The following is a 24,831-nucleotide window of genomic DNA, read 5'->3' as shown; positions in this document are numbered from 1 at the left end:
CCCGCCACCGTCACCCACCCACCCACCACCACCACCACCACCCGCCACCACCCACCACTACCCGCCATCCGCCACCCACCTGCCACCACCACCCGCCACCACCACCACTATCCACTCGCTACCACCCATCACCTGCCACTGTCACCCACCCATCCACCATCACCACCCGCCATCTGCCACCCACCTGCCACCACCACCCACCACCCGCCACCACTACCACCACCACCCACTCGCTACCACCCACCACCGCCACCGTCACCCACCCACTCACCACCACCACCACCACCCGTCACCTACTCACCACTACTACCCACCCGCCACCACCCGCCATCTGCCACCCACCTGCCACCAGAATTAACAAATTCATAATTAGCAATGCAGAAATAAGAAAATATAACAAAATTACCAAAAATAAAAATATTGTAATGAATAATGCTTGGGACCCCCTTTTGGGGGTCACCCCCTCACCCCCTTTGCCACATGGCAGGGGGTGATTGGAGGAGCAGGAAAAAAAAGAAAAAGAAAAAGAAAAGGTAACCAATGAGAGAGAGAGGGGGTCAAAGGGGGTGGGTGGAAAAGGGGGGATGAATCATTAAAGAAACTACTAATATATGCTTTCACAATCATGGCAAGTTTTACGAAATCAAATTTCTAGATCTGTATTAGAAGTAATTAAAATTTCAAATCCTTCAAAAAATAGAAAATTTGCGAAATAATCACCTAAACGATAAAATTTGCCCAAAATCCACTGGGGTCCTTGCCATGGTCATGCTTAAAATCACGTTTGCTATTGACTCACAAAATTTCACGCGACTCCGAATCCGTTCCGTTTTTCACCTTTGTTTTGCCTATCCCTTTAATTCAAGAATTGTAAGGCCATGCCTACTACATTAATATTTTGATAATTTCCCTTGTTGGTTTATATTTAACTTTTCAAATGAATTTTTGCTCATATAAACAGACTTTTGTTTTTTTTTACATTTCACTTGTATTTTATTCATCATTTTTCATTCTTCCACTACAGGAAAATGGGGTTATAACGGTGTTCACACAACGGCGTTCTGAAAAACGCCACTTTTTGCTTCACTGTTTTAGTTATATATAAAAAAAAAAGACCGTGAATATACTCCGTTACACTGTTCTCACTCTCACATAGCTCTTCTCAGATTTCACTCTCTCACTCAGCTCTTCTCACTCTCAAACCTCTCTCTCACGATCGAAGATTTCATTCTCTTACACAAGCCGCTCTTTAGCCGTTCTTCATCGATCTTGAGGTTAATTGAACTCCAACTCGATCTCTCTCACTATTAGCTTCTATCTTGAGTTTGCAAATCACAAATCCGAAATCGATATCATAGATTAGATCAGATCAGATCATATCGCAAATCCGTTAATCGGTGTACGAGTTTCATTCTCAGATCAAATCAGTGTTAATCAGTGTTCTTCATCAATTTCATCGATCTATCTTGCTCTTTATCTCAGGCACAATTTTCAGAAAATTTAATAAATTCATGTATTGTTTCAATTTTTTTTTTCTTTCTATGATTGATCTTTAGATTTTGGTAAATTTGATTGTGTATTGTATAGTGTGTTTTGTTAATCGGATATTAACAATTTCAGGTTATATTCATACTACATTTTTAGTCTTTTTTTTTCTTTTCCATGTTCACTGTTTGGATGTTGAGAAAATTGAGAAATGAGAAAATAAAATAAAACACTGATTTGTACTTTTCCTTGCTGCTTTAATTACCTATATATTAGGTTAAGTTTGAGAGAGACTCTGTGTTCTTTTCAGGTCACCATGATGAAAACTCTGAACTATCTACACATTTTTGTGATCTTTTATGTTTTTGTTGCACAGGGGCTTTCAAAATACAATTGAATTTGACTAACTATTATGTTCCTGTATTTAGTTTTTGGTGTATTTGTTTATGTGAGTATGTAACTGTGTGTATGTTTGAGCTGAAAATTTTAAATAATTGTCACAATGGTAATTGTGTATGAAGCTTGTTTGAGCAAAAATATATTTTGCAGTAGTTTAAGTGGTGCACCTTTTTTTTTTTTTTTTATGAGTAATGGTGTTTGTTCACAGTAGGCGCAATAGGTATACTGCTCACACTGTATTGCAGCTGTTAAGAAAGCTAACCACATTTTTTTTACGTCTTCTGTTTGATAGATTAGTCCATCTCAGAGAATTCTGTTATTTTGCTCTGTTCAATGGAAAGAAAATGGAATTTTTTTTTTTTTTTTTGGAAATCGAGGGTCTTGTCTTGCCTGCATAGTTTAACTATCAATGCACTGCATAATTTGAAGGATATGGCATTTGTTGAGTTTTGCAATTTTTCTCTGGGAATATCAAGTTAGTTTGTTCCCCATCAAAATATATGTTTTATATATTTATTATATGTCGAATGTATTATTAATGTTTCATTTAAAATTGATACACATTCAAAATAACATGAATTCTTCAAGTTTATGGGATGATGAGATAATAGGGTACGATAAAAGTCATGTTAGAAAATCTGAAAGTAACTTTGGAAATGAAAAATGATGGAAAAACAATAATGTAATTATTTGATTCTAAAAGAATATTTTCTCAAGGGTATTTTGTGAATCCAATGAGAGCAGTGGTATATGATCCGAATGATTTCTCTGAATTTTTCATTCGACACTACATGACATTCCTATTAAATACTTGCCATCAACTACAATTATGGAATTTTTTGCTTTGTGATCAATCATGATAATCTGGTTGTTCTTGTAGAATCTTTATTAGAGATACTTAGTTATCTTTGATGAAGCTCTATATCATAATCTATCAAGAGCATTGTAGGAACTTTTAGTTTCTTCATTAATATGCGTCATGCTAGAAATGCTTCTAGCATGCTTGATAATTTTGATTCAGATTGCACCACCGGGATGCAAAAATCATGACAATTGTTTATTTAGTAAGTAATTATCCATGAATGCATAAATGGCCTTAGACCCGTCCATAAATCTTCATTAGAGATATCTAGTTATCTTTGATGAGGCTCTTCTTGGATTGTCCAGTTTGGACAATTTAGGAGCACACGTCTATGTTGTAATTAGTAGTTCTACCACTTAAATGTAGTCTATCTCGTAGAGATTTCGTATAGTAGCTCCTCATGTGCTTCGGGTGCATAGTAATACATCCAGTCTATGTCATGTACTTGGAGAACCATGGGGAGATGTTGCCGAAGTTTGGTTAGAGATGGATAGAGTGGTATGAGCTACTTTTTACAAGATAAACTGTGCATTCCTGAATGGGAAAGTAAGATGAACCAACCTATTAGAGAAGAGTTAGAGGTGAATGGTGTCATGTCACATGCATTTTAAGGTACTTAATTAAGGTTAAGAATAATTAAAATGAAATGATAATTTTGAACTTTGTTGATTAGGCAGTGACAATTGTAGTGTAAGACGAAGTCAGATGGATAAAAATTAGATAAATCAACATAGGTTGCATCCAGAATATATAAAAGGGGTTAAGGAATTCGTTAAACTTGTATGCCAAAATAATCCTTTATCAAATGAAGTCACATGCCCATGTAAATGGTGTTGGAATGTCAAACTAGTAAAGAAAGACCTTTTAAGGGAACATTTAATGGTCAATGGGTTTCTTCCAAGCTACACCAGATGGATTTTTCACGGGGAAGATTTACTGGTGTCTGTGCCATTCAATGAGAATATCAGTGATTCGAATGATGGCGATGAAGTCATTGAAATAATATATAAGGGGTTCGGACTTCCTCCACCAAGCTTGGTTCATCTTGCTAGTAATGAGACAAGAAGTTCTAATATCGAACTAGGCCCAAATAAGAAAACTGAAAAAAAATTTATTGAAGGAGGCCGAAAGAGAGTTGCATCCAGAGTGTCACAAGTTTTCAACGCTCTCATTTGTTGTTCGCTTATTGCATATCAAGTGCCTTAGTGGATGTAGCGGCAAGTCTTTTACAATGTTGTTTAAACTTTTGAAGGATGCATTCTCAAAAGGTGAAACTTTGCCAAAGTCATTCTATGCAACAAGGGTACTCCTTAGGGAATTGGGCCTCGATTATCACAATGTACATGCATGCCCAAGAGATTGCTCACTGTATTGAAAGGAGACAGCTAGTAAGGATGATTGCATAGTGTGTCAGATGCCTAGATACAAATAGTTTGAGGGTGAGAAAAATAATTATAAAAAAAAAAAAAGCAACAAAGAATTCTCTAGAAGATTGTGAGATACTTTCCTGTGATTCCAAGGCTTCAAAGATTGTTCATGTCATCCAAAACTACTTCATTAATGAGATGGCGTGCAGAGGGCTGAATTGATGACGGCAGAATGAGACATCCTGCTGACTCTCCGATCTGGAAAAATTTTGATACTTTGTATCCCAAGTTTGTGAGTGAGCCTCGCAATGTTAGACTAAGTTTAGCAACGGATGAATTTAATCCATTCAAGGCAATGAATGTTGCTCACAACAATTGGCTAGTTATTGAGATGCCTTATAATTTGCCACCGTTGTTGGGTATGAAGCAACCTCATATGATGATGATATTGCTCATTAATGGTCTTTCTTCACCTAGAAATAACATTGATGTCTACTTGGGCTTGATAGTGGATGAACTGAATGAATTGTGAAAAAATGGTGTTCAGACGTACGATGCAGAAACTAATCAAATGTTCCAATTGCACGCGATCTTACTATGGACAATAAATGATTTTCTTACATATGCAAATTTTTCTGGATGGAGCACGAAAGGCACTTTAGCTTGTCCTTGTTGTAACATACGTACTCGACATCGGTATTTGAAGAATGGAAGGAAAATTTGTTACATGGGGCATCACCACTGGTTGAATGCGAGTCATAAATTTTGAAAAGATGGTGCATCTTTTGATGGAACTTCTGAATTTGAACCATGTCCAACTCAGTTATCAAGGGCTAATGTGTTATGACAGTTAGGGCTTAAGTATCAACCAATTAACAGACGAAAAAAAACTAGGAAATGAAAGGAAAAAGAAGGCGACGAGGAGAATCATGATTGGAGGAAGAGGAGTACTTTCTTTGAGCTTCCGTATTGGGAGCATAATTTGATTTGCCACAATCTTAATGTAATGCACATTGAGAAGAACGTGTGTGATAATATATTGTGGACGATATTAAATGTTGAAGGGAAAGGAAAGGACAATTTAAGACTTACAAGATATGGGAATTCGAAAGGCACTACATCCTAAAAAAGGGGTTAGGAACAAGTACTATTTGCCGCATGCATGTTTCGCTACGAATAATAGAGAGAGAGAGGTTTGTTTTGTTCACTCCTGAAGAATATCAAAGTTCTAGATGGGTATGCATCCAATATTTCTCGTCGTGTTAACTTTAACAACATAGCATATTTGGATTGAAAAGTCATGACAACCATATGTTGATGCAACAAATACTTCCAATAGTAGTGAGAAATTTGTTGTCGAAGAAAGTGGTTGAACCATTGATTGAGTTAAATAATTTTTTCAAGCAATTGTGCTCCAAAACTCTAGAGCCAGATAGGTTAAATCGTCTTTAATCCCAAAGTGCTCTTACACTTTGCCATCTTGAGAGAATTTTTCCTCCATCCTTTTTCGATATAATGGAGCACTTGCCCATTCACCTAGCAGAGGAGGCCAAGATTGCCGGTCCAGTGCAATATTGTTGGATGTACTTTATAGAAAGGTGTACAATTCTACTCCAATTTACATTTGTATTCATTTGTTTGTTTATAATTGAAAGTCATGCGTGCATTTGTTTGTTTATAGTTATCTTATGACACTTAAATCATATATGCGCAAGGTTCTGAAAAGCGGTTGCGGTCGTCGTAATGGTGGCGGTGGCGCGGTTGTGGTTGCGGGGTGTAAAGGCCGTAGCGTAACGGTTGCGGTAACCGGAACCGTGAATTTTTTTATTTTTTGCACAATTTGAAATTTTTTTACCGATATGCATATTTTTTTTCTATGATTATATTTATTGGGTTAAAAATAAATATTAATCAATTTTTGTAAATTTTTAAGTATGGTCCAATATATTTCATATTTTTAAATCACTATAAATTGAGTTTTTTACATTTTATTTTGATAATTAATGACTTTATATTATACAAAAAATCAATCATTAACTATTATATATAAGATAAACAATGACAAAAGTAAGAGAATAAATAAGAGCTTATATATATATATACACACATATTTTAACCAATCAAAATAGATAATGACCACACTTATTATTATTATTATTATTTTCAAACAATATATATATATAGACACACACAAACAAAATAGTTGAGTGATAGCAGCTGAATAGAATAGCATAGGTCTTACAGCTTCAACAAGTCAATAACATATTCTTTATCTTCCCTCTTCTCTCTCTCTATCTCTATCTCTTGCTCCTCCATTTTCTCTCTTCATCTTCCCTCTTCTCTCTATCCCTCCTCCCATTTTTAGCTTTTTTTTTGTGTTTTTTCGAAAGAAACAGTTTGGAACCGTTACGTAACGGTACGTAACAGGCCGTTACGACTGTTACGGCACCGTTACGACCGCTACGGCAGTCGCTACGGTCGACACACCTGTTAATCTCAATCACACTGCAAAAGCGGTCGTAACGGGTGGCGGTAACCGCCAAAACCGTTACGTAACGTTACGTAACGATTGCAGTCGCTTTTTAAAACCTTGTATGTGTGTAATCGAAGTCATCCAAAAGGTTCAATTGCAGAGGGATACTTAGTTGAAGAGTGTATGACCTTTTGCTCAATGTACTTAGATGATGTCGAGTCAAAATTGAATCAACCGATAAGGAATTACGATGTTAGCAACAATCCTAGGATATTACTGGGTCATGCTTTAGGAAAAGGAAAAGGGCTTGTGCTTGATAACACATCATGGGTACAAGCTCATCGATGTGTGTTATTTAACACTGCAGCGGTTGTCCCATATCGAGAGTAAGTTACACATCTTTGTTCCAAAATTTTATTGATCCATTAATCAGTATCTTGCATTTTATAAGTACTTTAAATGTGTAGGGAGCATTGTGATTTTATTAAGCGGTTACATTGTCATCTCAAAGATTTTGATGTGGATCGCCGTCACAATGATGAGTTTCCCATATGGTTCAATTCTCATGTAAGTGCTAATAACTTACATGTTTCCAATTTTCAATTCTCATGTTTTTGATTTTTAATTCTCTGTTAGTTGATGTTTAATACTGTTAACTTTGTAAAAATAGGTTAAAGAGCTTCTAGCTATTGAAAATGCTGTGTTGTCAGTTGAGATTAAAACTTTGGCATTGGGACCTAGCAAAAAGGCCACGAGCTTTAGTGGGTATATAATTAATGGTACTAGATATCATACGAGGAGTCGCGAGTAGAGAAGAAAAACTCAAAATAGTAGGGTTATGGTGAAAACAAAGACTTGTAGCTATGCATGTACTAAAGACATGAATCCTGTGAAAGGTGAAGTAGCATACTATGGATATGTGGCAGATATTATTGAATTGTAATACTCATATGACCATAGATATGTGTTATTCTTGTGTGACTGGATTGACAACAACAAAGGACTGAAGCAGGATGGTTTTGGTTTCACACTTGTTAATTTCAATCATTTGTTATATACAAAGAAACAAAATAGCGATGAGTCATTCATCCTAGCATCTCAGGCACAACAAGTCTTCTATGTTAATGATCCCGTTCGAGCTGATTAGGATGTTGTAGTCAAGATGAAACCTAGAGACTTGTATGAGATGTGTGGAGAACAACCAACTAATGATGGAGTACATCACAATGAAGTGAAAGGATTTGGCGACCAAGAGTTAGATGCAATTTCGTTTGCTTGTGAAGAAGGCATAAATTGGGTTAGGCAAAGTGAATTTGGAACAATTATTGATGAAACTATTGGACCTCTTGGGATATCGACACAGACACAGACACAATCCAAAGATGACGAAGAAATGATATGATATTATAATTTTGTGTCATATTCACTTTTACATTTGTGCTTTCAGTATAGATATTCATGTTAATGAAATCTTTGTTTTTATAATGTGTCATTTGTTTGCTTTGTTAATAAAATCTTTGTTTTTGTATTTACTATTGTATGTATTGTACTTTATATTTATTGTTAACCCATAAAATTCTACACTTATACTTGTGGTCTTCTATAAACTAGCATGACAGATCAATGATGCTCTAGGCAGAGGCAACATTCAGCCTCTGCAAATTTTGAGAGTTCTTATAGTGGGAGTTCAGATGAGAGTTCTTATAGTGGAAGTTCAGATAAAAGTTTAGAGGAGAGTACACGCATCATACCTGATCCAACCATGTCATGGTATCCTCCAGGTAGCTTGCCTAGTACTGGTTCAACACATGACATTGCAGCTGGTATGAATTATTTTATTCAATTGCATTAATTCCATTAGATTTCTCTGTTTATGCTCTTTTTTCTTTTAATGTTTTATCATTCTCTCTAGTATCTTCTAACTTGATATTGATATTTGGATGAGTAAGTCATAGTTCAAGAAGCCCGACAGTCTTGCATGGTAGTGATTGGAACCCAAGTGATGGCATTTTACATATTGTGCCTAATGAGTTGAACCAAGTGGTTGACGGGCATACACATTTGGCTTCTTGTTTGGGTGTTTTAGCTCGAGATGGGAACCTTACGCCCTTTACTTAGAGAACTTGAAGCCATGTACTAAAGGAAAATAAAGAGAGAATTTGGAGAGAAGTTAAGGTAAAAGGATACTTGTTACTGTTGTTTTGTTGTTCTGTCAACCTCTTTTTCAATAGTGGTCTTCGCTTTACTGGTTGATGTTGTGTGCTACTGTTGTGTGCTTGTTGTTGTTGTTGTTGTTGCTATGTGCTACTGTTGTGTGCTTGTTGTTGCTGTTGTTACTGTGTGCTATTGATGTGTGCTTGCTGTTGCTGTTGTTGTGTGCTACTGCTGTTGTTACTGTTTATTTCTCAATATTATTATGTAATGTAAATTACTATGAGCTTCCTTTCTCAATATGTAATGTAAATTACTATGAGCTTTCTTTCTCAATATTTTGGAAAAGTAAAACCATCTGTCACCTTCTTTACTGCCCATTTTATCACATAAATTAAAGATTTGTATTAGCTTGTGATTCTTGCTTAGCATTTCATTGCTTTTCAAGTATATGTATCATTCTACTTGGTAGCTGCTAATATCACTCATTACCAAGTTTGCTAGAAACTGTCATGACTATTGCTGCTGTCACAAGTAGATCTCCAACCCATTTGAAAAGTGTTCTTAAGTATAGATTTTATGATGACTGAGAGTTACAGTCAGTTAAGTGCAAGTGATTCAGTCTGCCAAGTGTTTGAGAGAGATGAGGTATATGATGTTTAATTTTAATATGAAAGTTGTTGGATGACATTGAAAAATTATGTCAAGTTCAAGAGATAAAATTTAGTTTACTGTGTTTGTTTTGGCATCTGTTGCAAGTTAATACAAATGTTGATGAGTCGATGAAGAAATTTGTTTTGGCATCTGTTGGAAAAAAATGGAGAGAGTGGAAGGCCAGAGTTAAAAAAAAAATGCGGTATATGTCATTCGACAATGATGCTGATAGGTTAACTCATTGACCCGAAAGAGTACATGAGCATCAATGACGAAGCTAGTCTATTATTAGGGCACTCAGAATGCACAAGTATCATTTAATGTTGCTAGTTTAATTGGCGGCGGCTGCTATTAGAGATACTTTTACATGGGTTTATTGAACTCTATTGTAATCTCATAATATGAGTTTGTTAATTAATAAATTATCTTGTGTTTGTGTTCATATGTAATAGAAAAAAAGTTCAAAAAACAAAGAAATTCGAAAGAAGAAGAAATTAAATCACATAACAGGTAGAAAATTATTCTCAGTTGTTCGAGTAGAGGTATATAGTTTCTTTATATTTCAAATTGAAATTGTATATTTTGATTTTGTTACTTTTAGTTGTAATTATAGGAAACAAATAAGAAGAATGAAGTTCCTGCAACTCGCTTAGAGGTGTGGATGGCTGGGTACTCAAAGGATAACAAACCAAATACTGATAAAGTTGCTAAGGTCATGGTATATAGCTTGGTTGCTTCTCTCTGTCTCTCTCGCTCTTACAGTTATGGCTCATCATCAAATACTTTGCAGCACCATTATTATCTACTTTGTAGCTGCGATTGTTTTCATGATACTCTTATCAATTCTGTTAATATAAGTTTTATTAGTTACTAATTAACTAATTAACAATTGCTGACACAAATGAAGGAGCTTGGGGCGCAATCCAATGCTACATATGAAGATATTATGACAGAAGTTCTAGGGCTTGAGCGACCTGGTCGTGTTCGAACATATGGATTGGGTCATTCTCTAACAGATGTCTTTGGAGGTTGATATAGGCAATCACAAGAATAAACTCATATCATCCAAACGCAAGTCCAAGAGCAACTTAACCAATATACAACACAAATGGAGATGCAAATGAAGGAGATGATGGAAGCTATGCTTAATGTTAAAACCTACCATCACCTACTCCACCTATTACACCTACCACTACCACTACACACTCACCTACTTCACCTACTCTCCACCTACTCCTCACCTACTACACCTACACACCTACCACTACCACTACACACTCACCTACTTCACCTACTCCTCACCTACTACACACTCACCCTCTCCTATATATAGGAATCATTGTAAACACAACATATAATATCAATCAATAATACATCAATTTTTACATGGTATCAGAGCAGGTTTAGAATCTAGTATTTTTGCTTCACCGGCGGGCGGCAACTTCGCCTTGGCCGCCCGCCGGACCTCAACCTATTCCGCTGATAAAATCAACAAAGATTTGTGCAACTGTAGTCATGTGTGAGGCTGATGGAGAAGAATTCTTCACCTCATATGACGAGACAGTCTGGAACTGGAAACACTGCAACATTCTGCTCTGGAATTCTGCAGCAGCTAGATTATAGCTTGGTTGAGTGCCAAGCTTTGGTTCTTCCACCCACTCGTGAACTTGCCCAGCAAAGTGTGAAGGTTCATGCTTGTGTTGGAGGGACTAGTGTGCGCGAAGATCAGCGCATTCTCTCAAGTGGGGTTCATGTTGTTGTTGGTACTCCTGGTCGTGTGTTTGACATGTTGCGGAGACAATCACTTCGCCCTGTTTGCATCAAAATGTTTGTCTTGGATGAAGCTGATGAAATGCTGTCACGAGGTTTTTAAAAATCAGATCAATGATATTTTCCAGTTGCTGCCACCCAAAATCCAGGTTGGGGTGTTCTCTGCCACAATGCCACCAGAGGCTCTTGAAATCACCAGGAAATTCATGAATAAGCCTGGAAAGAGAAAAAGCTCATGCTAGGATTTGCGAAGTGATTCGCTGCAGGAATTTTGGCTTTGGATGAAACCCTTACCATACTCCACTCATTCTCTCCAACTGTTCTAACTTTTTATTTTTATTATTATTATTATTATTATATCAAATAATCAATGCACTCATGTTCCCCACTAATAGTGTCCACTTTTGACCCAAACCATTTTCAATCCATCATTTCTCCTTCACCTTTTGCACCCCACTCACCGACTCTCTCTCCACTTTATCACATGGGTTTGTCCCTCTCTCTCCTCCATTTGATTTCAAAAATCACTTATTTTTATTTATTTTTTCCAAATCACTTTTCCTCTTTTTTTAAATACCCCACTTTATTTTGAAACAATCGCACTGATGTTTTTCATATAATCCATCTATAAATATTTTTTATCTATTTTCTTTCTCCCTTGTTTTCTTTCATTTTATTTTTATTTTTTCAACAAAACACTCTCAAAACAAAAACAAAAACAAAAAAAAAAACAAAAAAAAAAAAACAACATTTTACAAACTTGTCATTTCTTCATGCTGGGGATCAACCCCGATCAGCATTTTACACCATAAAAAAAAAAAAAAAAAAAACACAAAACAAAACAAAACACAACACAACCAACACAAATCGGAACAGTGGGATTTTTCTTCTCTACTCTGCCGCCGGCCTTTTCTTCTTGCCTCCGTCCTGGGCGGCCCTTGCCGGTGTTGCCTCCGTGTTTCCCACTCCACTGGGCATGATCACTACTCCCTGCTCCTCCACTGCAGCATATGGCGGCCCTCCAAATCGGAACATCACGGTGGCCTTCCGTTTCAGCTCCTTGTTTTCCGCCTTTAGCACACTTATCTCTGCTCGCGCATCCTTATACATGCGTTGGAGCAAAGCCAGCTGGGAGTTTAACTGTTGCACCTCATTTGTCCTGCTCTGCAGCCGGTGCGACAAGTTTGTGACCGCAGTCATGGTTTCCACACATGACTTCAGAGTATACTGATTGGCCTCAATATCAGTTTGCACCGCCATTTTTTGCTCCACCGACCGCATCGGAAAGTTCAACGGAGCAAAACTAGAGGTGTTTGGTTGAGGTTCACTGGCCACCGCACCAGTTATTTCTCTTGTGGACTCGTTCAGTTCTGGAAAGAGCGTGAGCAAACCACAGGAAGAGGAGGCCATGTTCTGGGTAGCTGGACGGGAAGAAGAGGCCATGTTGCTGAGTGTTTCAGAGACGGGTTGGTTACAGCGTATTACAGAGTTTCTCTCTCAGCAAAGGAAGAGTTTTTTCAGAGGATTTTCAGAAGTTTTTTGTCTGCCTCAGCCTCAGCATCAACCTTGGTTAAATAGCCGAGGCAGCCACGCGTATCGCGCGCCACTTGACGCCAGACGACAAACGGGCGCGCCAGCCAAGGCACTCACGTGCCTCGCCATCATATCTGGCACGCCTTTTTATGGATTGGGCACGCATTTTGATGGCACGTCTTTTTATGGATTGGGCACGCCTTTTGATAGCACGCCTTTTTGAAAGATTGGGCACACCTTTTGAGGGTGCGACTTTTTAGGGGTCCGACAAGACTCTGTAAACTGTCCCGACATTGATTCCGGTTAGTTTCTACAAGGGTCCAGCAAGACTCCATAAACTGTCACAACAACTGTTACAGCATTGTCTGCTACAACGGTCCGACATGACCCCATAAACTGTCTTCTACATCGGTCTGACACCGCCATCCAGTGTCCTCTACAACGTTATGACACCACCATCCAGTGTCTTCACCAATGGTCTGACACGACCATACAGTGTCTCCTATTCATTTTTTATTTTTCAGATTATTTTCTTGTTTTGTTACTCTCTCCAAACTCAAGTTGGTTAGTTCCTATCCCCCTTGAGTTTGCGGGGGGCTGTTAAAACCTACCATCACCTACTACACCTACCACTACCACTACACACTCACCTACTTCACCTACTCTCCACCTACTCCTCACCTACTACACCTACACACCTACCACTACCACTACACACTCACCTACTTCACCTACTCCTCACCTACTACACACTCACCCTCTCCTATATATAGGAATCATTGTAAACACAACATATAATATCAATCAATAATACATCAATTTTTACACTTAATCAACATAAAGTACAAATGGAGATGCAAAGCACAAACCAATCTTAACAAGCACAGATAGAGCAATTAGAGTCTCAACAGGCCATGGGTGGGCCTGTTGCACCAGCTTCTACACATGTGCATTCACAACAACAGTCCCATGCATACACCTCATCGTTTAATTGCCATTGTTCGTGCGAGGAAGTGAGTAAATCGTTAATTATGAAATTTTCAATATGACATTTTATTCATGTTATTTGTTCTTATCAAATGCAGGTTCACATATCAAAGAAAAGAAAAAAGAAGAAGAATAAGTAGATTGGACAAATTCAATGAAAGAAGGCCGCTAGAGTCTACTGAATTCAAGGTTAGAACTGTCCCTTTTTTGTTTTTATTTTCAATTAACAAGGGATTATTTACTAATATCAAGAGAATTATTTAAATTTGGACAATCAACTATGTAAGAAAGCCCAATAACACATTTCTACAAGTTCAATTCTAACAACTGCATCAATAGAAATGGGAAAATTCTTATATATTCCAACCATTGACTTGTAATGTACAAACAACAAATTTATAATAGCTCTATTATGTTGTTGCATTTGGTACTGAGACAAATGTAAGAATCTCATAGCATTCTCTCTCCTTACTGTGGATTTAGGCTAGATTTTTCTTCATTTCGATTTTCTCGTGTTAACTCTTTCTACAGGTGGAGACAGATTGTACCCAGTATGACTCTCAAGAGAATGACAGTGTTGTTGTACACAATGCTAGAAATGCCAACAGTTCTTTCAATCTAGACGATTCCCAAAAGGCAGATGTTCTAAGTTGTTTGGATACAAGAGAATGTCATCATCAGATTTCTGTCAAACTAATTTGGGGTCCTCCTAGGACCAGGAAGACGAAGACAGTTGGTTCATTACTATTTGTTTTATTTAGGATGAAATGCAGAACACTGACTTGTGCTCCAACTAACATTGCAGTGTTGGGAGTCGCGACAAGGCTTATGAGTTTAGTAAGAAAATCATTCCAGTATGATACTTATGGTTTGGGAGATATAGTTTCATTTTGTAATGGGGAGAAAGCGAAGATCGATGATCATGAAGACCTTATCGATGTTTTTCTTGATTACTGCATCTCTGTTCTTGCTAGTTGTTTTGCTCTAATGTCCCGGTGGAACAATAGTGTGGAGTCAATGATATGTCTGCTTGAAGATGCTGAACTGCTGTACCAATTGTATTTGGAAAAAAAAAGGCGAAAAATTACAAGGATGAGGATGACAATGAGGAGGATGAGGAGAAAGAGATAATTTTGGAATTAGGAAGGTAAATAACAATCAAGATAACGAGGGCAATATCTATGATCAAGATTTGAAAGACACGGATAAAATAAAATAAAAATTTAGAAGAAGGCAATTGTCCAAGCATTGAAGGAAAGAAAGAACAAGAACAAGAAAAAACAGAACAAGATGGAGCCTTGCCAGAGAAAAATTCAATTGAAGTTCGATAACCTTTTGACATTTGATGAGTTTTTCAAGATGAGATATGAATTCATTAGAAAAGCTTTCAAGTGGGTGGCGACTGTATCATGAATAGGACAAAGTTCTCGACATGAATGGGACTTCTTCTGAGCTGTTGGAGCTGTACAAGGTCATTGGATTACTGAATCTCGCTTGGAGCGTAGACATTGTAAGAGAAAACTCAAAAGACGTCCAGGTTCTAAAGGTCTAGGACATTATTCCATTGTTTGACATACCAAAACTAGCTAATTGTCTTAACACTGTATTTGGGAATTACACAATCGATTTTATGAACCGATGCAAATGCAAAAGATTCGAAGGGTATGCATGATATGTATCTTCCTTTTTTGACATATATTTTTCCCAATTTTATTGATTTATTTACTTGTACACATGATTTAGAAGCCATAACTATTATTTTTTTTCTTGATTTTCTTTTTTTCTCTATTGGCGCAGGAATTTAGCAATCCCAATGACATGGCCAGTCGACTCAAGTGCTGGTAGGAATACTTTTTTGGCTGATGATGATCATGTGTCGTTCTTAGAAAACGGTGAAGCTTTACTGGGTCTAAATCATGCGCCAGAATCTTTAACTAATAGGTGAGAGAGAAAAAGCGCAACGAAACCAATATATAACTGCTTATAATCTCTTTCCCAAAAAGAGTTAAATTACTTTTGTGTAAATAACTGATTTGATTTTCTTTTACTTGTTTGTTTATTTTGTTTTCAATACAATATATAGAAATCGCGTGATGTCTAAAACGAAGAATTATGGAAATCACTTTGGAATGAAGAAGAGATGGGACAGAGGAGCACAACAGTAGAGAGTGCAGAACAACATTTGGTTTCATGGAAATATTCGAAGAGCAGGAAATCCACCAACAAACAAAGATTCAAGGCACAGATTACTGTTATACCCTTGTTTGGTGATGCATTTTGGTTTCAAAAAGATTAAAAAAATTTTACTGGTTAGACTACATTTATTCAGCTATGGCTAAATTGTTTTAGGTCGTTGTTAGTTAATTGTAATTGGTTTTGTTGTACTTGTTTCTTATACTACTTTTTTGGTCTCCCCTATTGTTTCATGAATGAATGAATGATAGGAGAAAGAATGAATGTTTTTGGAGTACATTTCTTGATACTGAGACAAGCTAAAGCTTGAAGGAACCTCACTAATTTAATAGCTTAGACTCATCTCTCATTCATTCTCCTTCAAACTAGAGTATTTTATGACACTACAAAACGTCAAAACGTTAGTTTATTTTAGAATCAGGAGAAGAAAAAAAAGTGGCATTTTTTTTCAAAAACATCACTAGATGATGTCATGATGACATCACACGTTAGTTTGTGACGGAAACAGAAGTTGTAGCGTTTTAAAAAACGTCGTCTAATAGTTTTAGCAATGGCTTTCAAACGTTGTAAAGTTATTGCGGCAGTCATATCAACGATGAAAATTTTAAACGTTATTGTAATATTTTGTTGAGTTTTTCAGGCTTTCCTATAGTTTCTTTTCAAATTACTATTTAAATTCATGATTTAAATACAATTTAACATTATATATATGTATACATATATAACCCATTAAAAATAAGTAGGGGTGTCCGCGGTTCGGTTTGGGACGGTTTGCGGTTCGGTTTGGACCCGCCCGCATGTATGCGGTTTGGGGAAAAGTCAACCCGCAACCGCCCGCAATGCGGTTTGCGGTTTGTGCGGATAGGGTTCGCGGATATGCGGGCGGTTGCGGGCGGTTTGCGGATTGAACTTTTTTTTCAAAAATTTATTTTTAAACCTTTTTTTTTTTAATTCCAATTCTAATTCCATGCATTTGTTTTGTTAATTACATTAAAATACTTTTTAAGAGCAAAATGCTGGAATCACAAGAAACTAAACATGGTGGGATTCTCAAACTTTTTTAAATATATCATCATTTTGATTACTATGTTATCATTTTTATACTACATTGGACTGCCAACCAGTTATTAGATTGGCTGTCATGTGAAGTTTCAACAACCAATGTTTGAATACCTCTCTCACACGTCTACAATAACATATTAAAACTGCCCAAAATGTCTTACAGCTTAAAAGAAGAAACTAAGATATAAGCTAGTAAGTTATGGATTTAAAGTAGATGATATGAACTTTTTGCATAAAAATGGGGATTATGATAAGAAAAAAATTGGCAGAAAAGGACTTCATACTCTCTGAGGTAATCAATGGGCTTACCTCTTTGCCGCAGCTGCGATCTTACCGCCAGGATTTATGCCTCTTTTAGCTATTTCATCTCCAAGCTTTAGAATTGGGATTCCATCAATATATTCCATTACTAAGACCCTCCTAACAAAACAATGAAACACATTTAAAAGAGCTTACAGAATGATCAACAATGAAGTGATGCAGAATCACAAATATAAATAAACCAGCAGATCAGTAGCTAAAAAAATAAAGTTAAATTCACTGCAAGAACACATAAGCCAGCATCTGTAGCTAAAAAAACAAAGTAAATTAATTTGGGAATTTATAATCAATCTAATTGCAGAGTCCAAGACCATTAAATACAGCACTGATTTTTTGAAATTTAAACTAAAGTAGTTTCCTCTGCCACTTCATCCTAACAATAATTTTTTCTCTTTTTCTCTTTTTTTTTTTTTTTTTTTCTTCTTTCAGATGAAACATGAGCATTTACATCTCTTCTTACTAACTACATTATTACCCTGTTCCACTATTTTTAGCACCTTCTAACATGCAAATGTTTTCTCATTGATTTACCTATTTAAGTTGAGTATGTGTGAAGTGAGAAGAGCAGTGATCATAGTGTGCCTTCGAAGTGAAGCAGAGTCCAAGTGAAGCTTACCTGTGAATCAAAAAAATAGATTCAAGAAAACAGATTCAACATCAACGAATTCAAAAAAAAAAAAAAAAAAAACAGATTCGAAGTGAAGCTGAGTCGAAGTGAAGCTTACCTGTGAATCAAAAAAACAGATTCAAAAAAACAGATTCAACATCAACAAATTCAAAGAAGAAAAAAAAAAAAAAAACAGAGACCGAGTCTTACCTGAGCAGAGTCGATCTTGCGAAACACGAAGAGAGTGAGATTCGAAGTGAAGCTGCGCACGCACAGAGTTGCGATGAGAAAGCAGAGATCGATCGGCGATGAGGAAGCAAAGTTAAGGATGAGCAGACAGACCAGAGGTCGATCGACGATGAAAAACGAGAGAGAGACTGATATGAGATGAGAGAAGGAGCTCAACTCTCTCCTCCAAGCTCCAGCTGCGCAAATGTGTGAGATGAGATGACAATGAATTGTTAGGGTTTTTTTTTTTACCTTTGTTTGTAGAATAAAGATGAAAATCAACGGTTCAGAATTCACACATTTAAAAAAAAAAAAAAAAAAAAAAAAAAATCTGTGTAAGCGGGCGGGTTGGGCGGGTGCGGTTCAAACTCGCAACCCGCCCGCAACCCGAAATTCAGCCATAATCCAAACCGCACCCTACCCTAACATGTTTGCGAAACCGCCCAAAAGTCTGCGGGTAGGGTAGGGTTGGGCGGGTTGGACGGGTCGGATAACCCTATGCCCAGCCCTAAAAATAAGAGAAGTGAAAGTGAGAAATAAAGTACCTAATTGTAATTGAGTAGTAACTAGGTAGAGAGAAACCTGGTCTAATCCCATAGTTATTGCATGATTTTACTGCACGTTTTCACTTTAGAGGGACCGGACTTGCAGGGCCGGCACTGCCCTAAGGCATGTAAGGTTTGTGCCTTACGCCTCATATTTTGGTCCAAAAATAAGGTTTTAAATTTAAAAAATTATTGCAGGTTCAAATTTATTTTTTTTTTTTGATTTTAAGATCAATTTAAAGGGCCCCAAATGTTTTATTGGGTCCATGTATAATTTAACTCATATTTATTTATAAATGTGTTTGGCCCATATGTATTAAAATGAAAATATATAAATAAATAAATAAAAAACAATAGGGCCTCTAAATTTGGTAAAACATATAAACATATATAACATAGACCCCCTAAATTTGGTAAAATATTATAGGCTCAATGTTTTTTTTTTTTTTGGTTTTAGGATCAATTTAAAGGGCTCCAAAATATTTTTTTGGGTCCATGTATGATTTACTCCATATTTATTTATAAGTGTAGTTTGGTTCATATTTATTAAAATGAAAATATATATTAAAAAAAAAGTGTTTGGGCTCAAGAAAAATAATACATACAATATATGGGCCCTATTTTTTTTTATTTTTTATTTTTACCTTCTTTATATATTAGATTTTAGTGAAATAAATAATTTTGCTCAAATTTTTTTACCTAGGTCTATATCAATTTTAATTGAATAATTTTTTCCTAATTTTTTTGTTCTAATTTTGTTTTATTAAATTATTTTATTTATAATTTTAATGATTATATGTGTAATTAAATTTTTTTATGGTTACAAACAAATAAAAAAATTGTAACTTATCGTTTTATTCATGAATTTTTTTCAATATAAAAGGGCCCCATTTCTGAAATTCGCCTTAGGCCCCAACGAACTCAGGGCCGGCCCTGCGGACTTGAATTGGGTACTAATAACTGGTAGAAATATAAAGATTGAGTAGGTGTTTGACATCTCTTAAAAAAAATAAAAAGTTAAAAAATTATTGAAAAAGTAAAAAAGTTAACACTATTCACATGTTTGGGTGAGAAAAAAAGGCTGAATAGACAGAGGGTAAAAAGATAAAAATACCCTTGGTTTTGTCCTCTTCCAACATTGCATTTTTTGGTAAAAAAAAAAAGTGTAGCACAATGCACTGATGTGGGAATTCACTGACATGCACGAAAAACATGTCAGTGCTGAGAAGTGTAGGAAGGTAATTTTGCTAGTTGATACAATATTTTAATGCACATTTTTTTTTTGTAAAAAAGTCAGAAGCTGTCCAAAACATACATCTTTTTTTTCTCTATTTTTTTTAGTCAAAAAGTCAAAAAGTGATATAGTTCATCCCAAACAACCCCTCAATATTACATATTTGGGCTATGTTTGGGAAGGAAATTTTTTGGTTTTTGTTTTTTGTTTTTTTTCACTAAAAGACAAAGTGGTTACAAAATCAAAAAAAATAAATCCAAACAAACACATCAAACTCCATAATCATTTCACTTTTGCTCTCACAAACATCACACCCAATCACAAAAAAATTCAACTATCTTCCCAAACACAAAAAAAAAAAATTCTCCAATAATATCCTACAACTAAAAAAATCCACTTCCCAACCACCCACTTATAATAGCTAGGTTCCGTTAAAGTATCAATATTAAACCAGTTAAAATTTTATTATATTTTCATTTAAAATTACTTTTTTTATTATGATTTTATATCCGTTTTAGAGTTGGTTTGGGATGTCCTAAAAAAGTGCACTTTTTAACTTATTGGTGGGTTTGGGTTGGGTTGGGTTTGATGTGTTAGAGAGGTGATGTGATTTAAATAAGATAATGTGACTTAAATAAGATAGTGACTTTTTGACTTTTTGACTTATTAGTACATGCCAAACTAGCCCTTAGTATATTTTTCAACAAACTTTTTATTACTTTCTATACTATTTAAATATTATTTTATTCATTTTAATTTGAAATTATTTGTTAAAACTCAACACAGTTATTTCAAAAATATAAAAAATAATACTGTATGGTAAACTACTATTACATAGGTTAAGTTAAAATTATTAAAACTAAAATAATTAACTTGATAGCTAATTTGATAGAGGTGAAATTTAGTGATTTATTTATTATTTTAGCTAAAAAATAAAAATAATTATTTTGATGGAGATGCTCTATGGTAATTTTTTTAATTTAAAATAATTATAAATTTATATTTTTATTTCATAACCATTAGATATAAAATAAAAATATTTCAATACAAACATATAGTGGACATGGTCAAAGTCCAAAATTATAGGCGTACTAATGAACTAGAATGGAAACTGTGTACTAGCAAATATTCGACTATAAGTAGTCTGACTGTCACGTCTAACTCATAATATAAAGTTAAAAATATAAAATTAAATTAAAATAATTTATTAAAATAAAAATAAGTTAAAATGTCACATTTAACTCATAATCATCAATCACCTATAATAAAAAATTAACTAACTTTTCAAACACAATCATTTTAGATAGGTTAAAATAGCTAAAAAGTTAAATAGTCAACTAAAATAGTTAACTTCCTAAGCAAGGCCAATAATAAATGCATTGTTTGACTAGAGGCTATTCAGTTATAATGCTCAATAAAAACAAAATAAATTAAAATAGTTAATAATACAAAATATCACATTTAATCCATAATTATTATTATTATCTTTTTTACCATCACCAAATCAATTATTATTCCAAACATAATTTTTTTTGGCCAAACTTAAAATAATAAAAAAAAGACAAATTATACAAATAGTTCCTATAGTTTGGAACTTGTGTCACTTTGATCCTTGACTTTTCAATTGTGACACATTTGAACCTGAATTTTGAATCTTGTTCCAAATAAGGACAATTGAATATATAATTAGATTTTTCAAGGGTAAATAATAAATCAAAATAACTTATTTGTAAACAAGGACTACTAATAATACTGTACTACAGAAAGACTGAAATATATAACAAAATCATTTGCACCCAAAAATAAAATATATATGGAAAATTGGGTCAAAATTTTTAAACAACTCCGCTACGTAGCTCGAATTACCAACGGCTTGAATCGTCCGAAATCCCAAAACGACGTCGTTTTGGGATTTTTTTTTTTTTTTTTTCCTTTTTTCCTTTTTTCCTCGTTTGTTTGAAGAAGAAGAAGAAGATGAGAGAAGAAGAAGAAGATCCATCAGATCTAGATCTACTAGAAAAAAAAAAAAAAATCAACAACAACATCACCATCATCAACACAGAACTACAGAGAAAAAAAAAAAAAAAAAAAAACATCTTCATCAACATCACCATCATCAACACAGAGCCAGAAAAAAAAGGAAAAAAAAAGAAAAAAAAGAGAGAAATATTAAGATCTAGGTGGTGCTCCATCAGATCTGGTCGGTCACCGTCGCACCCACCCTCCATCACCGTCCACCGTCGCACCCTTCATCACCGTCGGCTTGCCCCGCTATCGCCGTCGCCTCTCTCTCTCTGTTTCCGTCTCTCTTCTCTCCTCCTCTCTCTTTCTCCCCCTCTCTCACTCCCCTCTGAACTCAGATATAAACAAGAAAAAAAAATTGCCAAAACGACATCGTTTTAACATTCGAGGGATTCGAGCTCGTTCAATTTCGAGCTCTCACGCATTTTTCATTTTTAAAACCTAAATATTTTGGAAGGAGGTGCAACTTTGGGGTTTGTCATCATGATCCCTTTGGAAAGTTCAGATGGCCTTTTAGGGATTTTTAGGAAACATTATTTTACTCCTCGTATAGTGTACGGGGAGCAAATATTCCACAGAACCCGTACTCCTTTCGTCTAAGCTCCTTGTCTATCCGATCGACCTGCAAGCACAACGGCGGTGAGCTACCCGGCGGTGTGTTGCCGGAAACCCCTCCGACGGTCAAGTTAGCTCAGAGAGAGAGAGAGAGAGAGAAAGAAACTCAATGAATGTAGGTCTTATCTCACCAAAAATGATGTCCCCTCCAGCATGGGGGACGTAGTCATGCTTTTATACTTTCTGCACTCAAATCTGCTCCCATTAGCCTCTTGACACGTGGAGCTGCTCTCCCATCCGTCAGCACAAATCCAGCAACCTCCACTTAACCAAACCGTCAGACAACATTGACGGGAGCTCGGCAGACCGAAGGCATCACCTCGGTCTCCCACGACTGTGCTGCATAACGTGCCCAAGTGCTCCACCTGCCAAGCTCCATAACAGCCGAGCTCAGTAGCATCCCGGCAGAGCCAAGCTAAAAACAAGTCGAGTCGATGAACAGAAGGCCTTACCCACCGAGCTACACGTGCGACCCATGCAACCCAGGTTGGCAGTCGATCATCTCGGCCAAGCTAGCTCGGTCTAAATGGGGCCTGAGCATCGACCGAGTAAAACCTACTCTGAACAGGCCCACTTTAGCTCGGCCCAAACATGCCCAGCCTTATCTTGTTTGGTTTCTACCACGGCCCAAAGCCAGACCATAAATCTCCCTCTCAATTGCCCCTTAATTCCGTCCGCGAAAGCGTGATTGGGATTACATGATCCAACCGGGGTATATTCTCCGCTGTTCCTCAGTTTAGAAGACGTTAACCGCGCTACTTCCCATGCTCGGTTTCAAGGCTTGCTCGGTTGACGCCTCAACTTTACATCTTGTCTCTTCAGTACTGACGCCGCCGTCAATAGGGATGCGCGTTGATCATTTATTGGCCTCGTGCAGCAAACCCCGACGTCTTTTCGTATTCGAATTTTGGCGGTTGTTTTCCCCTACAAACATGCCAACTCCCCCTTCATTTTCTTCTTACTGACTCACTTCCATTCCAGACGACCTAATGTTGCAGTGCCCTCATCAAGCTCCATTGTTGCCCTCTTCTGTATTCGTGTTTGAAGATTCGACTTCTGCCCCATTCTGGTAAGTTCTTCGAACCCCTTTATTGCTTTTTCCTTCGGTATTTCATATCTTAAGGCATAAAAGTAATAGGTTTTAGGATATAGCTCCCAAAAACCTCTTATGCCCCCTATTCTCCTTGCTGTTCTTTAGCTCCAGTGATAAACACATGAAGATCAGGGGCGGACCGGGCTCCAGGTCTTCTTTTGATCCCAAAAAACATCTAAACCGAGCAAATTATGAGTGTGCAAAAAACTCATGTAGGAACCGAGGTAGATAGAGGGTTTGACCGCTTGACCGGGCTAACATCTGGTCCGCTTGAGCGGCCGAGCTTCTAGATTTACCTTCATGACTGGGGTGGTCTGGCACTCCACCTGACCTAGCTAAAGTCAAGCTCGTTTTGCGCGACCGCGCTCCTACTTACACTTACCCTTCTTCTCCTGCAGAGTCCAAGAGGACCACGCACTAACACTGAGGCTCTCAAAGACCAAGCAGCCACAAAACAAGAGTTTGTGCCAAATCAACACAACCGTGCTAAAACCAGCCGGCTACACATGGGGCACTACCGCTTCCTGGTCGATACGCCGGTCTCTCTAGCCGCGTTCCGAGAAGAATACGGTATCCCAGTCGACGTACATCTCGAGCTCGGTGCTGAGGAAACAACCCCCTGGGGCAGACTAGACCAGTGCCTTTTCACTATGCTCTCCATAATAGAAGGTGGCCTCCGCTTCCCGGTTAACCCCCTTTTGTGCGAGTTCTTGTGGCGCACCAGGCTAGCACCGACCCAAGTCTTAACCAACACTTACAGGATAATTAACGGGATCCACGAACTGAAGAACTGGCTAGGAACCAACCTAGGATTAGCCGAAATACTTTGCCAGTATACCCTCGGGCATACGGGCGACGACCTTGCCTATTATTTAAAGATCAGACCGGGCAAGGAGAAGATAGTGACCGGCACCCCGAACAAAGACATGTACAATGATGACTTTTTTTAGGTGTCCGGTAATTACGAAACGACCGACGTGCCGGGCTGGTATATAAGCAAAAACTTCGGTGAAACATGTAAGCCGTGCTAACTACTCGGTCAAAATTTCTTCCTTTCTAAATTCCGTACTTAATATATTTTCTTCTTTTGCAGCAATTGAGGATTTGCAAGCCAACTACCATTATCCCAACGAAGCAGCCATCAGAACCGTGCTGCGGTACTGAAATCGAGATTGTCACGAACTTCTCGGCTACATACCAACCTACCGATACTCCGCTCCACGCCGGAGC

At 36.8% G+C, this 24,831-nt stretch overlaps 1 protein-coding gene and 2 long non-coding RNA genes across 4 annotated transcripts; 2 read left to right on the top strand and 1 right to left on the bottom strand.

The window, feature by feature from the left end:
- The first annotated feature begins 1,128 nt into the window (after nt 1-1,128).
- On the top strand, nt 1,129-10,541 carry LOC114311032 (uncharacterized). Of its 2 annotated transcripts, none has more exons than XR_014364517.1 (5): nt 1,129-7,153; nt 8,198-8,409; nt 8,536-8,761; nt 10,005-10,152; nt 10,299-10,541. It is a non-coding gene; the product is annotated as an uncharacterized LOC114311032 (long non-coding RNA). The 2 variants fall into 2 exon arrangements; XR_014364516.1 differs by having other exon boundaries at nt 1,131-7,153; nt 10,005-10,109.
- Nucleotides 10,542-13,521: 2,980 nt separating this feature from the next.
- On the top strand, nt 13,522-16,151 carry LOC114311029 (uncharacterized). Its single transcript, XM_082920968.1, has 5 exons — nt 13,522-13,707; nt 13,780-13,870; nt 14,213-15,343; nt 15,479-15,622; nt 15,765-16,151. The coding sequence occupies exons 1-3, from the start codon at nt 13,640-13,642 to the stop codon at nt 14,810-14,812; spliced, it is 759 nt and encodes a 252-aa protein (XP_082777094.1). The 5' UTR covers nt 13,522-13,639; the 3' UTR covers nt 14,813-15,343; nt 15,479-15,622; nt 15,765-16,151.
- Nucleotides 16,152-16,617: 466 nt separating this feature from the next.
- On the bottom strand, nt 16,618-18,344 carry LOC145821137 (uncharacterized). Its single transcript, XR_014363176.1, has 3 exons — nt 18,075-18,344; nt 17,789-17,873; nt 16,618-17,356 (listed from the first exon to the last, which is right to left on the bottom strand). It is a non-coding gene; the product is annotated as an uncharacterized LOC145821137 (long non-coding RNA).
- Nucleotides 18,345-24,831: the final 6,487 nt, after the last annotated feature.

Source organism: Camellia sinensis, chromosome 3 (genome assembly GCF_055761805.1).
Source record: "Camellia sinensis isolate YWXY chromosome 3, ASM5576180v1, whole genome shotgun sequence".
NCBI lineage: Eukaryota > Viridiplantae > Streptophyta > Magnoliopsida > Ericales > Theaceae > Camellia > Camellia sinensis.
This window is presented reverse-complemented; position numbering and strand designations above follow the sequence as displayed.